Source organism: Lolium perenne, chloroplast (assembly GCF_019359855.2).
Source record: "Lolium perenne chloroplast, complete genome".
Classification (NCBI taxonomy): domain Eukaryota; kingdom Viridiplantae; phylum Streptophyta; class Magnoliopsida; order Poales; family Poaceae; genus Lolium; species Lolium perenne.
This window is the reverse complement of record NC_009950.1, coordinates 64,193-80,000: the sequence shown is the minus strand read 5'-3', so window position 1 is coordinate 80,000 and position 15,808 is coordinate 64,193. Positions and strand designations below refer to the sequence as shown.

The window sequence follows — 15,808 nt, the reverse complement described above, 5'->3', positions numbered from 1 at the left end:
CTGAATTCAGAATAGAAAGATTATGAATAAACAAAGGATTCAAAATAACGTAAAGATAGGCGGGGAATAACCTTTTTTATGACAAGTTTCAAACTAGTAAAGTATATCCCTAGGATAAAGAAGAAGAAAAGTGGGCTAAGGAAACTCGCAAGGAAAGTTCCAACCGATCGTTTACTTAAGTTTGAGCGAATTTTCAAAGCACAAAAACGTATAAATATGTCTGTTTTCAAAGCACAAAGAGTTCTTGATGAGATTCGCTGGCGTTACTACGAGGAAACTGTTATGATACTGAACCTCATGCCTTATCGAGCATCTTATCCCATCTTAAAGTTGGTTTATTCGGCATCAGCGAATGCTACTCATTATAGGAATTTCGACAAAGCAAATTTATTCATTACTAAAGCCGAAGTCAGTAGGAGTACTATTATGAAAAAATTCAGACCTCGGGCTCGAGGACGTAGTTTCCCCATAAAAAAAAACATGTGTCATATAACAATTATACTAAATATAGTAAAGAAATAAATAAATCTAAATAACCTTTAGATTCATCTAAGATTCCGATTCCCAGTAAAAAAAAATATAGAATAGAAAAATATGGGACAAAAAATAAATCCACTCGGTTTCAGACTTGGTACAACCCAAAAACACCATTCCTTTTGGTTCGCACAACCAAAAAATTATTCTGAAGGTCTACAGGAAGATAAAAAAATAAGGGATTGTATCAAGAACTATATACAAAAGAATAGGAAAAAGAGCTCGAATAGAAAACTAGAATCAGACTCAAGTTCCGAAGTAATTACACATAATAGAAAAAATGACTCAGGTTCAAGTTCTGAAGTAATTACACGTATAGAAATTCAAAAAGAAATCGATACGATCCACGTCATAATCCATATTGGATTCCCCAATTTATTAAAGAAAAAAGGAGCAATTGAAGAATTAGAGAAAGATCTACAAAAGGAAATTCACTCCGTAAACCAGAGACTTAATATTTCTATCGAAAAAGTTAAAGAGCCTTATAGAGAGCCTAACATTCTTGCAGAATATATAGCTTTCCAATTAAAAAATAGAGTTTCATTCCGAAAGGCAATGAAAAAAGCCATGGAATTAACTAAAAAAGCCGATATAAAGGGAGTCAAAGTAAAAATAGCGGGTCGTCTCGGAGGAAAAGAAATTGCACGTGCCGAATGCATCAAAAAGGGTAGACTTCCCCTCCAAACAATTCGCGCTAAAATTGATTATTGCTGCTATCCAATTCGAACTATCTATGGAGTATTAGGTGTAAAAATTTGGATATTCGTAGACGAAGAATAACTAATCTTATCTTTGCATTCTGTCCAGTGATAGAATAAAAAATAACAAGAGACTTTTTTTCCCGAAATCCTTGAAAAAAAAAAGAAAATCCCTGAAAAAAAGAAGAAATTCTACCTCTTTCTATAAGATTTAATGAAAATTGATAAATCATTTAATATAATTGCTATGCTTAGTGTGTGACTCGTTATTTTTTTTTTTTTTTTAAGAAAAAACTTAGTAATTATAGAAAATTAACTACTAACCAACCTATTGTTTCGTATTGTCGATATCCTAACTAAGAAACAGTCACTATATGAATAAATACCTCTATTATAAATGAATAGATGTATCATATAGTTGTAGCAACTGCTTTTTCTCTAAAAAAGAAATGAGATTCTAGGTTGTGAAGCAAAACTAAAGGGATGTGGATATAAGGGAGGGATGATAGAAAGAAGGAAGAGGAATTAAGTTAAGATATAGGATTCCAATATGTATGGTCTATGAATTGCATCATAAAAAGCAATGTGATAAAGCATCAATATAATAAAAATAATAGATAATTTGAAATCGTAACTTGAAACAAGAACTATAAATTTAAAGCAATAATAAAGAATAAAGAGCCGACCAGATTAATAAAACTGAGAAAATTAATTCGGAAAGAAATTTTTTTGAAGCTCCATTGTGGAATTCAGACCTAACCATTCAAGGAGAAGCAGTGGGAACGACGGAACCTATGATTCGATAGGATTTTATTGAAAAGAATCCTAATACTTCATTGGATGGGATGGCGGAGGAAACCAAAAAATTGTCTTATTTGGTAAGGTTTTAAATTAACAAATTAAGACAGGAAAGAGTAAATATTCGCCCGCGAAATCCTTATTGAATTAGAATACTTTACCGTTATTCAATATTCAATAAGAGTAAAAAAAACCTAACTTTTTCGATTATCTATTAATGTGTATCTATCTTTCTCATTTCATTCACGAGGAGCTGGATGAGAAGAAACTCTCATGTCCAGTTTTGCAGTAGAGATGGAACTAAGAAAGAACCATCGACTATAACCCGAAAAGAACCAGATTTCGCAAACAACATCGAGGAAGAATGAAAGGAAAATCCTGCCGAGGCAATCGTATTTGTTTTGGTAGATATGCTCTTCAAGCACTTGAGCCTGCTTGGATCACAGCGAGACAGATAGAAGCAGGACGAAGAGCAATAACACGATATGCACGTCGTGGTGGAAAAATATGGGTACGTATATTTCCCGACAAACCGGTTACACTAAGACCCACAGAAACACGTATGGGCTCAGGAAAGGGGTCCCCCGAATATTGGGTAGCCATTGTTAAACCAGGTCGTATACTTTATGAAATGGGGGGAGTATCCGAAACTATAGCTAGAGCAGCTATGGAGATAGCTGCCAGTAAAATGCCAATACGAAGTCAATTTATTCGATTAGAGATATAGAACCCCCTAAAACTAAACGGGTATTGAACATAAAAAAAAAGCCCCGTTTTTCTTTCTAAAAAGACAATATTTCTTTCATTCTTTTGCATTGAAATAACAAAACAAATTGAAATCAAAATAATATGATTCAACCTCAGACCCTTTTAAATGTAGCAGATAATAGTGGAGCTCGAAAATTGATGTGTATTCGAGTCATAGGAGCCGCTGGTAATCAGCGATATGCTCGTATTGGTGATGTTATTGTTGCTGTAATTAAAGACGCATTGCCGCAAATGCCCCTAGAAAGATCCGAAGTAATTCGAGCTGTAATTGTACGTACATGTAAAGAGTTCAAATGTGAAGATGGTATAATAATCCGCTATGATGACAATGCCGCGGTTATAATTGATCAAAAAGGAAATCCAAAAGGAACTCGAGTTTTTGGTGCGATTGCCGAAGAATTGAGAGAATTGAATTTTACCAAAATAGTTTCATTAGCTCCTGAAGTATTATAAATACTAGTTAAGTAAAATTTAGATCAAAGAATAAATTTAGTAGATTGTGTTTTACGTATATGTTTTAAAATCCAAAATGAAAAGAAAAAAAAAAAGAAAACATGTTGATTATAGAAAAATTTGGAGGAACCTAGAATTAGAGTCTTATGGGCAAGGACACTATTGCTGATTTACTAACCTCTATACGAAACGCGGACATGAATAAAAAAGGAACAGTTCGAGTAATATCTACAAATATTACCGAAAACATTGTTAAAATACTTCTACGAGAGGGTTTTATTGAAAGTGTTCGGAAACATCAGGAACGTAACAGATATTTCTTGGTTTCAACTTTGCGACATCAAAAGAGAAAGACTAGAAAAGGAATATATAGAACAAGAACCTTTTTAAAGCGTATAAGCCGACCCGGCTTACGAATTTATACCAACTATCAAGGAATTCCTAAAGTTTTGGGTGGAATGGGAATTGCTATTCTTTCTACTTCTCGAGGGATAATGACAGATCGAGAGGCTCGACTAAACAGAATTGGAGGAGAAGTCTTATGTTATATATGGTAATCGCTGTGGCTATAGTACCCGAATTCTATCTGGACCTTCCTATTTTGAAAATAAAAATGGAAAAATAGGAGAAAAAATAAAAATGACAGAAAAAAAAAATAGGAGAGAAAAAAAAAACCCGAGAGAAGCAAAAGTCACTTTTGAAGGTTTAGTTACGGAAGCCCTACCCAACGGAATGTTTCGCGTTCGGCTAGAGAATGATACCATCATCCTGGGCTATATTTCAGGAAAGATCCGTTCTAGTTCTATACGAATACTGATGGGGGATAGGGTCAAAATTGAAGTAAGTCGTTATGATTCAAGCAAGGGACGTATAATTTATAGACTCCCACATAAAGATTCGAAGCGTATCGAAGACTCGAAGGATAGCGAAGATTTGAAGGATATCACAGATTCAAAGGATTAGGTCTTTTTTCTAGGGTAATAAATTGAAGTTCAAAAATTAAAGCGAAGAGACTTATTTTTTCAAAAATATTAGATTCATAGTTTAAGAAAGGATACGGAAATATGAAAATAAGAGCTTCCGTTCGTAAAATTTGTACAAAATGTCGACTGATTCGTAGGCGTGGACGAATCAGAGTCATTTGCTCTAATCCGAAGCATAAACAAAGACAGGGGTAATCTTTCGAAAAAGAACTTTATACTTTCTAAATAAAGAAAAAAAGTACCTAAAGTACCTGTGGAAATGGTCAAATTCCAAATAAAATAATTTGAAATAATTAAAGTAAAGGGTATATTTTACCCTGAAACGGATATCTTTGTATCTTTTTTTCTTTATTGTTATTTCTAACTCATATTTATGAGATAATAAAATATGGCAAAAGCTATACCAAAAATTGGTTCACGTAAGAAAGTGCGTATTGGTTTACGTAGGAATGCACGTTTTAGTTTACGGAAGAGTGCGCGTAGAATAACAAAAGGGGTTATTCATGTTCAAGCTAGTTTCAACAATACCATTATAACTGTTACAGACCCACAAGGTCGGGTGGTTTTCTGGTCCTCTGCGGGTACTTGTGGATTCAAAAGCTCAAGAAAAGCATCACCTTATGCTGGTCAAAGAACAGCAGTAGATGCTATTCGTACAGTAGGTTTGCAACGAGCAGAAGTTATGGTAAAGGGTGCTGGTAGTGGAAGAGATGCCGCATTACGAGCCATTGCTAAAAGCGGTGTGCGATTAAGTTGTATACGGGATGTAACACCTATGCCGCATAATGGATGTCGACCGCCTAAAAAAAGACGTCTGTAAAAGAATAAATCTGCTTTCAAGAGAAATAAACGATTCAATGATCAAATAATAATACTAGTCTATTATGGTTCGAGAGGAGGTAGCAGGATCCACTCAAACACTACAGTGGAAATGTGTTGAATCAAGAGTAGATAGTAAGCGTCTTTATTATGGTCGTTTCATTCTGTCCCCGCTTAGGAAAGGGCAAGCGGACACCGTAGGTATTGCCTTGCGAAGAGCTTTACTTGGAGAAATAGAAGGAACATGTATCGCACGCGCCAAATTTGGGAGCGTACCACACGAATATTCTACAATAGCAGGTATTGAGGAATCCGTACAAGAAATTTTACTAAATTTGAAAGAAATTGTATTGAGAAGTAATCTCTATGGAGTTAGAGACGCATCAATTTGCGTCAAAGGTCCTAGATACATAACTGCTCAAGATATAATCTTACCACCTTCCGTAGAAATCGTTGATACGTCACAACCTATAGCTAACTTGACAGAGCCTATTGATTTTTGTATTGAGTTACAGATAAAGAGAGATCGTGGATATCAGACAGAACTCAGAAAGAATTATCAAGATGGAAGTTATCCTATAGATGCTGTATCCATGCCTGTTCGAAATGTGAATTATAGTATTTTTTCTTGTGGGAATGGAAATGAAAAACACGAGATACTTTTTCTAGAAATATGGACTAATGGAAGTTTAACCCCTAAGGAAGCGCTTTATGAGGCCTCTCGTAATTTGATTGATTTATTTCTTCCTTTTCTACACGCGGAAGAAGAGGGCACTAGTTTCGAAGAAAATAAAAATAGGTTTACTCCACCCCTTTTTACTTTTCAAAAAAGATTAACTAATCTAAATCTAAAGAAAAACAAAAAAGGAATTCCATTGAATTGTATTTTTATTGATCAATTAGAATTGCCTTCTAGAACGTATAATTGTCTCAAAAGGGCCAATATACATACACTATTGGACCTTTTGAGTAAGACTGAAGAAGATCTTATGAGAATTGACAGTTTTCATATGGAAGATGGAAAACAGATCTGGGACACTCTAGAGAAGTATCTCCCAATTGATTTACTTAAGAATAAGCTCTCGTTTTAAATCCATTGCAATTTTTTATTCTTCTTCTTTTTTCGAGTTAGAATAAAAAGAAAAAAAGAAAACAATTTTGCATCTTTGGCACAATCTATATTTTCGCGAAATGGATCATAATAAAATGGATTTTAGGTATCTAGGGAAGATTCACTTGGAAGTAACTATTTCCTAGATACCTATGCACGGTACTTTACGGTTGAATAAATCAAAAAATACCTAAAAAAGGCCTAAAGTTAAAGATTTATCAATGGGTAATGTTGCTCCAATACCCAACCAAAGAGCTACTGCAGTACCAATTAAAAAAACGGTCGTAGCTACTGGGCGGCGAAAGGGATTTTGGAATTTATTGACATTCTCTAGAAAGGGTACTGTCAATAAGCCTGTTGGCACAGAAACCATTAAGAGAACGCCCAATAACTTATTGGGTACCGTACGGAGTATTTGAAACACGGGAAAGAAGTACCACTCAGGTAATATTTCCAAAGGAGTTGCAAATGGATCCGCCGGTTCACCAATCATTGATGGCTCGAGAACCGCTAAACCTACATTACATGCAATAGTACCTAGAATTACTACTGGAAAAATATATAAAAGATCGTTGGGCCATGCGGGTTCCCCGTAATAATTATGTCCCATCCCTTTAGCTAATTTAGCTCTTAATACAGGATCATTTAAGTCTGGTTTCTTTGTTATTGGGATAGGTGAACTCTTTAGGATCCATCCCCCAAAGGAACCGGACATGAGAATTTATCATCATCCGGCTCGAGCAAGAATAAAAGAAATAAGACCGCGGAAGATCCATAATTGAATTATGGTATATAATGACTCATCATTAAAAAGAATCCTATTCTTATGGGTAAATGCTCAATATCCAAGTGGGCTTACAAATTTGATCATGATCAATTGCTTTCTGGATTATCTCATGTCTCTTGATTAGTTGGTGTTTATCCCCTCAATATCGCAAGTTTCTTACCTCCAAACAAAATATTTACTTGTTACTAAAATCAAAAAGTTTAGCCTACATTCTTCCTTAGATCCCTTTTTTTACTCCGATAGTATTGCGGATCACAATCGATGCAAAGAAAATGAATGCATTTCCATACTATAAATAAAAAAGGGTAACTGTAATACTAGATCATGTCACATGACTTATTCCATTTCTACTCTATGGGATCTTACGGAGCCTGCTCATGGATGAGATGGTTGGGGTATGATCATAGAAAATATTCTCCTCAAGTGAACCAGCCTATCCTTCTTGGGTAGGAGACTTACGTGTTGATTGGATGCGGAGACACCTTTGGTTGTGAATTCTAATGTGGCAGATCCGATTCTTTATCTGCATGGCCAAATGAATAATTCAAGTCACACACTCCCATAATCCGCCTTTTTTTATTTCGTAAAATTAACTTCAACTATGTTGTATTGTATCAAAATACTTCGGAGTTGAAAAGAAGTATCCAAATGACATGTGTTATTTTACAATAACCCATGTTTGTAGCAATGAAATACCACAACCTACCCTATATTATATAAATGATAATTTTAATTCTTTATGATATGCCTTCCCTATAAAGGACCCGAAATACCTTGCTTACGTATCATTGGAAAGTGCATTAACATAAATACGGCAGTAAGCAGAGGCAGTACAAAGGTATGTAAACTATAAAAACGAGTCAAAGTAGATTGACCCACACTAGCACTTCCACGTAATAACTCCACTAAAGGGGATCCTATTACCGGAATGGCATCAGGTACACCTGTCACAATTTTGACTGCCCAATAACCAATTTGATCCCAAGGCAAAGAATAACCAGTTACACCAAATGATGCAGTCAAAACAGCCAAAACCACACCTGTGACCCAAGTTAATTCCCGGGGTTTTTTAAATCCACCTGTGAGATACACACGAAATACATGCAGGATCATCATTAGAACCATCATACTTGCTGACCATCGATGAACTGATCGGATTAACCAACCAAAGTTGGCCTCAGTCATTATGTATTGAACCGAGGAAAAAGCCTCTGTAACGGTTGGTCGGTAGTAAAAAGTCATAGCAAAACCAGTAGCGACTTGTACTAGAAAACAAGTAAGTGTAATTCCCCCTAAACAATAAAATATGTTGACATGGGGAGGAACATATTTACTAGTTATATCATCTGCAATTGCCTGAATCTCAAGCCGTTCCTCAAACCAATCATATACTTTATTGAGATAGGTAACTAACCCAAGTCCCCCTCTAAGAGCCGTATAGGAAAATTTCATCTCGTACGGCTCAAGCAGAAACACACAAATTTTCAACGAATATTAGAAAAAAGTTTCAAAACTTCATCAGCCACTGGATTGGGTTTATTTGCCTTGAAGATATGAAATAATAAAAATTCGGAAGATATTCTTTGTGATGATAATGCCAAAAAATATCAAGTTGGCTCATCTGTCTTTCTTCCTTTCCCTTATGCCAGTCATTAGAGGCCTCTTGACTTTTCTCTTCCCTATTTTGGATTTGTTTTTTTTTGCATAATCGTAATATAGAAATTATCTTGTTGCGATCCTATGAATCAGTTCAATTAAAACCTTAGATTCATACTAGAGCCACGATGATTGAGTCTAAAGCTAAACCAAGGGTTCTTCGAATAAGAACCACTTGATAATCATTTAGTGAATCAGTGTAATGATTCGACAAAATTGAGAGAAAAAAAGTTGTCTTTTAGGCAAACTAAATTGGAAGGAAGAAAATTTTTTATTTTATTTAAGAACTACTTGAATTTTTCAGTCTGGTTGCGAGGTCTTAATAGTGAGTATGAATCATAGTTCCATTTTTTTTTGATCCGCTCTATCTATTTCGTGTTCCAGATACTAGAATAAATAATATCTGACGAATTTGGAATCATCTTGATAGAGATAACAGGCCCTTTCTATGTATTATCAATAGGATCAATTCTAACAAGTCACACACTCATATTCCAGAGATACCGAAACAAAAAAAATCCGCGGTCGAACTACCATAATGTCTAGAAATGTAGAGCTTAAACTGGAAAGGCTTTTTTGGATAGAAAAACTATGACTTCCTGATTTTAGTTAGTAGAAACCTAATTGGTTAAAATTCCGTCCAGTAAAACAGAAGAATTATAAATTTCTAAAATGATAGCTAGGAATATAGCGAATAAAGCCATTGCAACCCCCATAAAAGGAGTAGTCCCCCAACCCGGAGCTACTTTCCCATATTCGGAATTCAAGGGTTTCAATAAACTACCTGCACCAGTTCGTTTTGGCCTAGGTTTAGAACTATCTTCAACGGTTTGTGTAGCCATAAATTCTATTTCATCATTGGTGTTGACTTTGTATACTATTCCGTTGTAGTTGTAAATACACGATCTTTTCGTAGATCCATTGTAATCTTGAAATTCTATAAAAATGGAAACAGCAACTTTAGTCGCCATCTCCATATCTGGTTTACTTGTAAGCTTTACTGGGTACGCCTTATATACCGCGTTTGGGCAACCCTCTCAACAATTACGAGATCCATTCGAAGAACACGGGGACTAATTGAAGTAAGAAGTCGACCCATCTGGGGGACTTCTTACTTCAATGAAATTATTTTATTCTTTTAGTTGGAGTTGGTGGAACCTTAGGTGGTTCTCGGAAGAAGATAGCGAAAAAAATTATCCCTAAAGTAGAAACTAAAAGGAACGTATAAACCAATGCTTCCATAGATTCGATCGTGGTTTATTTACAATTATAACTTCCACACCTATTCATTTGTCATTTGGGAGAATTTCCCATATAAAGAAAGAAAAAGAGTCAAAGAAAGGATGGGAGCTGTTTTGTTTCCCATGTCAAATCAAAAAAGAGAGGTCAAAGATACCATAACAATGTGTATCAGACTGCCTGTTTCCTTGTAGTTGGATCTCCCACTTTTTGGAATGTTCCAAATTCCACTTGAGCATCCAAATCTGGGTCAATACCAGCAAAAACATCTCGGAACAAGGTTCTAGCCCCATGCCAAATGTGTCCGAAAAAGAAGAGCAAAGCAAAGGTAGCATGACCAAAAGTGAACCAACCCCTTGGACTGCTGCGAAAAACACCATCTGATTTCAAAGTAGCCCGATCTAATTCAAAAATTTCCCCTAATTGGGAACGCCTCGCATATTTTTTTACAGTAGCAGGATCAGAATAACTTACTCCATTAAGTTCGCCACCATAGAACTCCACCGTTACGCCTACTTGTTCAACACTATATTTGGATTCTGCTCTTCTAAAAGGAACGTCCGCTCTCACAATTCCCTCTTCATCTACCAAAACAACCGGAAATGTTTCAAAAAAAGTGGGCATACGACGTACAAAAAGCTCACGTCCTTCTTTATCTCTAAAGACAGGATGTCCTAACCATCCAACAGCTATTCCATCCCCATTGTCCATTGAGCCTGCTCTGAATAATCCCCCTTTTGCCGGATTATTACCAATATAATCATAAAAGGCTAATTTTTCGGGAATTTTAGACCAAGCTTCTGATAAACTAAGATTTTCAGCTAAACCATTGCTAACTCTTCGATATATTTCTTGCTGAAAGTATCCCTGATCCCACTGATAACGAGTAGGCCCAAATAATTCAATTGGGGTTGTTGCTGACCCATACCACATAGTTCCAGCAACTACGAAAGCTGCAAAAAATACAGCAGCGATACTACTGGAAAGTACAGTTTCAATATTGCCCATACGTAATCCTTTGTATAGACGTTGAGGCGGACGGACACTAAGATGGAATAAGCCCGCTAATATACCCAACGTACCCGCAGCAATATGATGAGAAGCTATTCCCCCCGGAACAAAAGGATCAAAACCTTCTGCACCCCATGCTGGATTTACAGCTTGTACTTTTCCAGTTAGTCCATAAGGATCGGATACCCATATCCCAGGACCATACAAACCCGTTACATGAAATGCGCCAAAGCCAAAGCAAGCCACCCCTGCAAGAAATAAATGAATTCCAAAGATCTTGGGCAAATCCAAAGAGGGTTTTCCCGTCCGGTCATCAGAGAATATTGCTAGGTCCCAATATACCCAATGCCAGATTGCTGCCAAGAAACACAAGCCAGAAAACACAATATGCGCACCTGCCACACCTTCATAACTCCAAATACCCGGATTTGTTACAGTTCCTCCTGAAATACTCCAACCACCCCACGAATCCGTTATTCCTAAACGAGTCATGAAGGGAATGACGAACATACCTTGTCTCCACATTGGATCCAGAACAGGATCAGAGGGATCAAAAACTGCTAATTCGTATAAAGCCATCGAGCCAGCCCAACCAGAAACTAGAGCTGTGTGCATTATATGCACCGCAAGTAATCGACCCGGATCATTCAATACGACGGTATGAACACGATACCAAGGCAAACCCATGGAAATACCCCTTTAGCAAAGAAAAATAGACACGATGTCGCTTTATTTTATCGCATTGGAAAAGACTATCCATATCCTATGTACCTAACCCTTCTAGGGAATTCTGTGTCAGAAAGCGTGAATATTTATTTCATTCCATTAAAAATAAGAAGCCCATTCTGTTCATAAGAAGAAAGAGAAGCAGATCTATTCTATACTCGATAAGTGCCAATATGCAATGGGTAACTTGCCCAATTTGGAAAAAACGAAGAATAGATCCCTACCCCTCCTTGTTTATTATTCGAATCGCCTATTCCTTTTTTTTATTTAATATGTCTTGCTTTCTTTATAGGTATAATCTTTCAATCTATGTATTATTTCAATCTACGTATTAATATAATCTATACTATTCATATTAATAGAATCTATAGTATTCATATAGAATAAGAATAAAAATAAAAATGAAGACAATAAACTGTGGATTCTTTCTTTTCCATTCTTATGTTTCCATATTAAAGTGTAGTTTTCTTACTTAAATTTAATAATATTAATCTAAATATGCCCATTGGTGTTCCAAAAGTACCTTACCGGATTCCCGGAGATGAAGAAGCGACTTGGGTTGACTTATACAATGTTATGTATCGAGAAAGGACACTTTTTTTAGGTCAAGAGATTCGTTGCGAGATCACGAATCATATTACGGGTCTCATGGTATATCTCAGTATAGAAGATGGAATTAGTGATATTTTTTTGTTTATAAACTCCCCAGGTGGGTGGTTAATCTCAGGAATGGCTATTTTTGATACGATGCAAACGGTGACACCAGATATATATACAATATGCCTCGGAATAGCTGCGTCCATGGCGTCTTTCATTCTGCTTGGAGGAGAACCCACCAAGCGTATAGCATTCCCTCATGCGAGGATTATGCTTCACCAACCTGCTAGTGCTTATTATCGGGCAAGGACACCAGAATTTTTACTAGAAGTAGAAGAGTTACACAAAGTTCGCGAAATGATCACAAGGGTTTATGCACTAAGAACAGGCAAACCTTTTTGGGTTGTATCCGAAGACATGGAAAGGGATGTTTTTATGTCAGCAGACGAAGCCAAAGCTTATGGGCTTGTCGATATTGTAGGGGATGAAATGATTGACGACCACTGCGATACTGATCCTGTGTGGTTTCCAGAAATGTTTAAGGATTGGTAGTGTCCAGATTTCTTGTAAAGTTATTTCAGACCCAAATTCGAGTTTTATTCGATTTAATAGAAAATAGAAAGACTTCATGATGATCAATCATCAGGTTAAGATGGATCTAAACCAATCCATTTTTTTCTATACACATACAACATGCCGACGGTTAAACAACTTATTAGAAACGCAAGACAGCCAATACGAAATGCTAGAAAAACGGCCGCGCTTAAAGGATGCCCTCAGCGTCGAGGAACATGTGCTAGGGTGTATGTGCGACTCGTTCAGATCATGACTTCAAACAAATAAAAAAAATTTGGAAGTATCCATGATTACTACCAATGAATAGGATATAGCTTTTCTATCCTGAATTTCTATGGTATATGGAATTTCTGGTTTCCCTTGGTGCAAATCCAATTATCTAAATTGGAAATAAGAAGCAATTCCCCCATTGGTAGCAAATGGTTATCCATTAAGCGGAGGAAATAGTAATAAAAAGAAAAAGGCTTATGCTCCTTTATCTAAAAAGAACGGACTAACAGGGTCAGCTACTTAGCCAACTTTCATAATTAAATACCGTCACTGTATGGATAACTCTTATTGTGAAAAGAGTGATTTACTCTATAATGGATAGGTAGAGCCAAAGAATGTGGACTATACAAGTTCACAATACCTTTTAATGAAAGAAAGAGCTCCGGTGTATAGAGAGGGCCTTACCGTTCAAAAGGGAACCATAGAAACGATGGAACCCACTATTTTTTTTAGTATCGTTCGTTATAATTAATTTGTTATTTCGCATAGAAATAACTGAACAGAGTGGAATAAAAAATTGTGGTTGGGAAGGTTACTATAGCAAAAGCCATTGGAATTCATATTTTATATATCGGAATAATTAGTTTTTTTATTAATGAAAAAAAAATGGCTAAAAGAAGATAAATAATTAGTTATTCATTAAGGTTAATTTGATTCAATGACCAGAGTTCCGCGAGGATATATAGCCCGGAGACGACGAACAAAAATGCGTTCATTTGCCTCAAACTTTAGAGGGGCTCATTTAAGACTTAATCGAATGATTACCCAACAGGTAAAAAGAGCTTTTGTTTCCTCTCATCGAGATAGAGGTAGGCAAAAGAGAGATTTTCGTCGTTTGTGGATCACTCGGATAAACGCAGCAACGCGGATATATAAAGTATTTGATAGTTATAGTAAATTAATACACAATCTGTACAAGAAGAAATTGATTCTTAATCGTAAAATGCTTGCACAAGTAGCTGTATCAAATCCAAATAATCTTTACACGATTTCAAATAAAATAAAAATCATCAATTAAAAGGATAAATTAAAGTATTATACTGGAATAATAAAAACCGAATTCCCGGAGAGGGAACTCCGGGAAGATACAATAAATTAAGATTAAGTGGTAGGAATCAACGAGCTGGATTACTTTCGTTATAATATATATAGGTCTGGTCCGGCCCTTTCGAATAAAACATCAACAATCGGAACTTAAGTTCCGATTGTTGTTTCTTAAGTTTCGATTAGAATTGTACTTTTCCGTTAATTGAGGAATATGTCTATTTTTTCTGGGTCTGGAACCAGTAATTATTGAAATTGACTGGGCTTGAAATTGCTTTTCGTTCTCATAGTTACGAAATGGTAAGAAAGATAAAATACGAGCCTGTTTTATAGCAAGAGTAATTAATCGTTGTTGTTTCAAGGTTAATCTATTTATTCGTCTAGATAATATTTTTCCTTGTTCACTAATAAATCTATTAATTAAACTCATGTTTCTATAATCAATTCGATCTCCCGGGCCAATCCGAGGACGCCTACGAAAAGGTTGTTTAGATTTACGAAAAGGTTTTTTGAATTTACGAAAAGGTTGCTTGGATTTACGAAAGGGTTGCTTGGATTTACGAAAGGGTTGCTTAGATTTAAGAAAAGGTTGTTTAGATGTATACATTATTTATTCCTTATTTAAAATTGAAAAAAAAATTCATTTCTTTATTTTATTAATTTAGTATCCAGAAGAAGTAGTCTTTCTTTGATCCATATCTTATTTAATTCATAATCTTATTTAATTCATATTATAGTATATGAATACTCTCTATACATATGAAATAATATCTACTGAAAATCAGATGAGTTGATTTGTATTTTATACTATAATTTTTTTTTATTTATATATTAAATATGAAGTTCTTATAAATATGAAGTTCTTACTCTTTTTGTTCTTTGTAAAAATAGAACACATGATGTTGCTATTTCTTTATTTCGTGATGAGTGGTATGTTTGCGACAATAACGACAAAATTTTTTGAATTCTAATTGTCCGGGTGTATTGTGGCGATTCTTTTGAGTACTATATCTAGAAATCCCCGTCGATTCCTCATTGGCACCTTTTCGAACACAACTGATGCATTCCAAAATAACTCTGATTCTAACATCTTTCCCCTTTGCCATGAACCTCCTTTTCTTTTTGGATTGACTTAACTTAATTCTTTTATTCTTCTATTTAGAATCCGAAGAAGAAGAATAAAATCCATTAGAATAATTTATTTTTCATTCTTAAATTAAGTAATAAAAAATAAAGAAATAATTAAAGAATACAATCCTTGTCGAATTAGCAAAGATTTAGCTTCGAAATCCTTTCATTTAATTAGCCAGCCCAGCTTTTTTCTATGCTCTGATTTCTGAGGCCTGGTTTAGCTTGGATACCCCTTTATTTAAATTGAATTTCTTTTTTCCAAAATATAATTTACCAAATTTTTCATGACTCTGAGGTTCAACCCAATTCATCTTTTATTTCTTTTTCCTTCCGATACTAAGTAAAAGGATTGAAAAGGGTCAAATTTGGGCATGTCACAAAGAATTCTATTCCTCGCATAGCAATAATTAAAAAAAAGGGAATGACAAAGCATCTGGAAATAAACGATTAATTTCTATCAATAAACCTGCTAAAGCACCAAACCATAGAGTACTTAGCACGGGTGCTACAGAGAGATATGTTTTTATATCCCGCATTGAAAATCCTCCTTCCTTGTTGAAATACATATATGATCAGAAACTCTTGCCCGAGATTGTTATGCTATATA

The 15,808-nt window shown here is 35.3% G+C and overlaps 21 protein-coding genes. All coding sequences in view use genetic code 11, as the record gives it.

The window, feature by feature from the left end:
• Positions 1-78: 78 nt before the first annotated feature.
• Positions 79-522, top strand: rpl22 (ribosomal protein L22). The gene has a single exon. The coding sequence runs from the start codon at positions 79-81 to the stop codon at positions 520-522; it is 444 nt and encodes a 147-aa protein (YP_001531321.1).
• A 72-nt stretch (positions 523-594) lies between these two features.
• Positions 595-1,314, top strand: rps3 (ribosomal protein S3). Its single transcript has one exon. It carries the CDS (start codon positions 595-597, stop codon positions 1,312-1,314), a length of 720 nt encoding a protein of 239 aa, YP_001531320.1.
• A 165-nt stretch (positions 1,315-1,479) lies between these two features.
• On the top strand, positions 1,480-2,757 carry rpl16 (ribosomal protein L16). One transcript has 2 exons: positions 1,480-1,488; positions 2,356-2,757. The coding sequence occupies exons 1-2, from the start codon at positions 1,480-1,482 to the stop codon at positions 2,755-2,757; spliced, it is 411 nt and encodes a 136-aa protein (YP_001531319.1).
• Positions 2,758-2,879: 122 nt separating this feature from the next.
• On the top strand, positions 2,880-3,251 carry rpl14 (ribosomal protein L14). Its single transcript has one exon. The coding sequence runs from the start codon at positions 2,880-2,882 to the stop codon at positions 3,249-3,251; it is 372 nt and encodes a 123-aa protein (YP_001531318.1).
• Positions 3,252-3,397: 146 nt separating this feature from the next.
• Positions 3,398-3,808, top strand: rps8 (ribosomal protein S8). The gene has a single exon. It carries the CDS (start codon positions 3,398-3,400, stop codon positions 3,806-3,808), a length of 411 nt encoding a protein of 136 aa, YP_001531317.1.
• An 82-nt stretch (positions 3,809-3,890) lies between these two features.
• On the top strand, positions 3,891-4,214 carry infA (translational initiation factor 1). The gene has a single exon. The coding sequence runs from the start codon at positions 3,891-3,893 to the stop codon at positions 4,212-4,214; it is 324 nt and encodes a 107-aa protein (YP_001531316.1).
• A 101-nt stretch (positions 4,215-4,315) lies between these two features.
• Positions 4,316-4,429, top strand: rpl36 (ribosomal protein L36). The gene has a single exon. The coding sequence runs from the start codon at positions 4,316-4,318 to the stop codon at positions 4,427-4,429; it is 114 nt and encodes a 37-aa protein (YP_001531315.1).
• Positions 4,430-4,622: 193 nt separating this feature from the next.
• Positions 4,623-5,054, top strand: rps11 (ribosomal protein S11). The gene has a single exon. The coding sequence runs from the start codon at positions 4,623-4,625 to the stop codon at positions 5,052-5,054; it is 432 nt and encodes a 143-aa protein (YP_001531314.1).
• Positions 5,055-5,118: 64 nt separating this feature from the next.
• rpoA (RNA polymerase alpha subunit) lies at positions 5,119-6,144 on the top strand. Its single transcript has one exon. It carries the CDS (start codon positions 5,119-5,121, stop codon positions 6,142-6,144), a length of 1,026 nt encoding a protein of 341 aa, YP_001531313.1.
• Positions 6,145-6,354: 210 nt separating this feature from the next.
• On the bottom strand, positions 6,355-7,514 carry petD (cytochrome b6/f complex subunit IV). One transcript has 2 exons: positions 7,507-7,514; positions 6,355-6,829 (listed from the first exon to the last, which is right to left on the bottom strand). Exons 1-2 carry the CDS (start codon positions 7,512-7,514, stop codon positions 6,355-6,357), a joined length of 483 nt encoding a protein of 160 aa, YP_001531312.1.
• Positions 7,515-7,704: 190 nt separating this feature from the next.
• petB (cytochrome b6) lies at positions 7,705-9,098 on the bottom strand. One transcript has 2 exons: positions 9,093-9,098; positions 7,705-8,346 (listed from the first exon to the last, which is right to left on the bottom strand). Exons 1-2 carry the CDS (start codon positions 9,096-9,098, stop codon positions 7,705-7,707), a joined length of 648 nt encoding a protein of 215 aa, YP_001531311.1.
• Positions 9,099-9,227: 129 nt separating this feature from the next.
• psbH (photosystem II phosphoprotein) lies at positions 9,228-9,449 on the bottom strand. The gene has a single exon. The coding sequence runs from the start codon at positions 9,447-9,449 to the stop codon at positions 9,228-9,230; it is 222 nt and encodes a 73-aa protein (YP_001531310.1).
• Positions 9,450-9,552: 103 nt separating this feature from the next.
• Positions 9,553-9,684, top strand: psbN (photosystem II protein N). Its single transcript has one exon. It carries the CDS (start codon positions 9,553-9,555, stop codon positions 9,682-9,684), a length of 132 nt encoding a protein of 43 aa, YP_001531309.1.
• A 48-nt stretch (positions 9,685-9,732) lies between these two features.
• Positions 9,733-9,849, bottom strand: psbT (photosystem II protein T). The gene has a single exon. The coding sequence runs from the start codon at positions 9,847-9,849 to the stop codon at positions 9,733-9,735; it is 117 nt and encodes a 38-aa protein (YP_001531308.1).
• Positions 9,850-10,017: 168 nt separating this feature from the next.
• Positions 10,018-11,544, bottom strand: psbB (photosystem II CP47 chlorophyll apoprotein). The gene has a single exon. It carries the CDS (start codon positions 11,542-11,544, stop codon positions 10,018-10,020), a length of 1,527 nt encoding a protein of 508 aa, YP_001531307.1.
• A 537-nt stretch (positions 11,545-12,081) lies between these two features.
• On the top strand, positions 12,082-12,732 carry clpP (clp protease proteolytic subunit). The gene has a single exon. It carries the CDS (start codon positions 12,082-12,084, stop codon positions 12,730-12,732), a length of 651 nt encoding a protein of 216 aa, YP_001531306.1.
• Positions 12,733-12,873: 141 nt separating this feature from the next.
• On the top strand, positions 12,874-12,987 carry rps12 (ribosomal protein S12; one part of a trans-spliced gene, as the record gives it; the record has 2 gene entries for this part). Coding sequences YP_001542418.1 and YP_001531262.1 both cover positions 12,874-12,987 — 114 coding nt within the window.
• Positions 12,988-13,684: 697 nt separating this feature from the next.
• rpl20 (ribosomal protein L20) lies at positions 13,685-14,044 on the top strand. The gene has a single exon. It carries the CDS (start codon positions 13,685-13,687, stop codon positions 14,042-14,044), a length of 360 nt encoding a protein of 119 aa, YP_001531305.1.
• Positions 14,045-14,206: 162 nt separating this feature from the next.
• rps18 (ribosomal protein S18) lies at positions 14,207-14,677 on the bottom strand. The gene has a single exon. The coding sequence runs from the start codon at positions 14,675-14,677 to the stop codon at positions 14,207-14,209; it is 471 nt and encodes a 156-aa protein (YP_001531304.1).
• A 298-nt stretch (positions 14,678-14,975) lies between these two features.
• Positions 14,976-15,176, bottom strand: rpl33 (ribosomal protein L33). Its single transcript has one exon. It carries the CDS (start codon positions 15,174-15,176, stop codon positions 14,976-14,978), a length of 201 nt encoding a protein of 66 aa, YP_001531303.1.
• Positions 15,177-15,608: 432 nt separating this feature from the next.
• psaJ (photosystem I subunit IX) lies at positions 15,609-15,737 on the bottom strand. Its single transcript has one exon. It carries the CDS (start codon positions 15,735-15,737, stop codon positions 15,609-15,611), a length of 129 nt encoding a protein of 42 aa, YP_001531302.1.
• Positions 15,738-15,808: the final 71 nt, after the last annotated feature.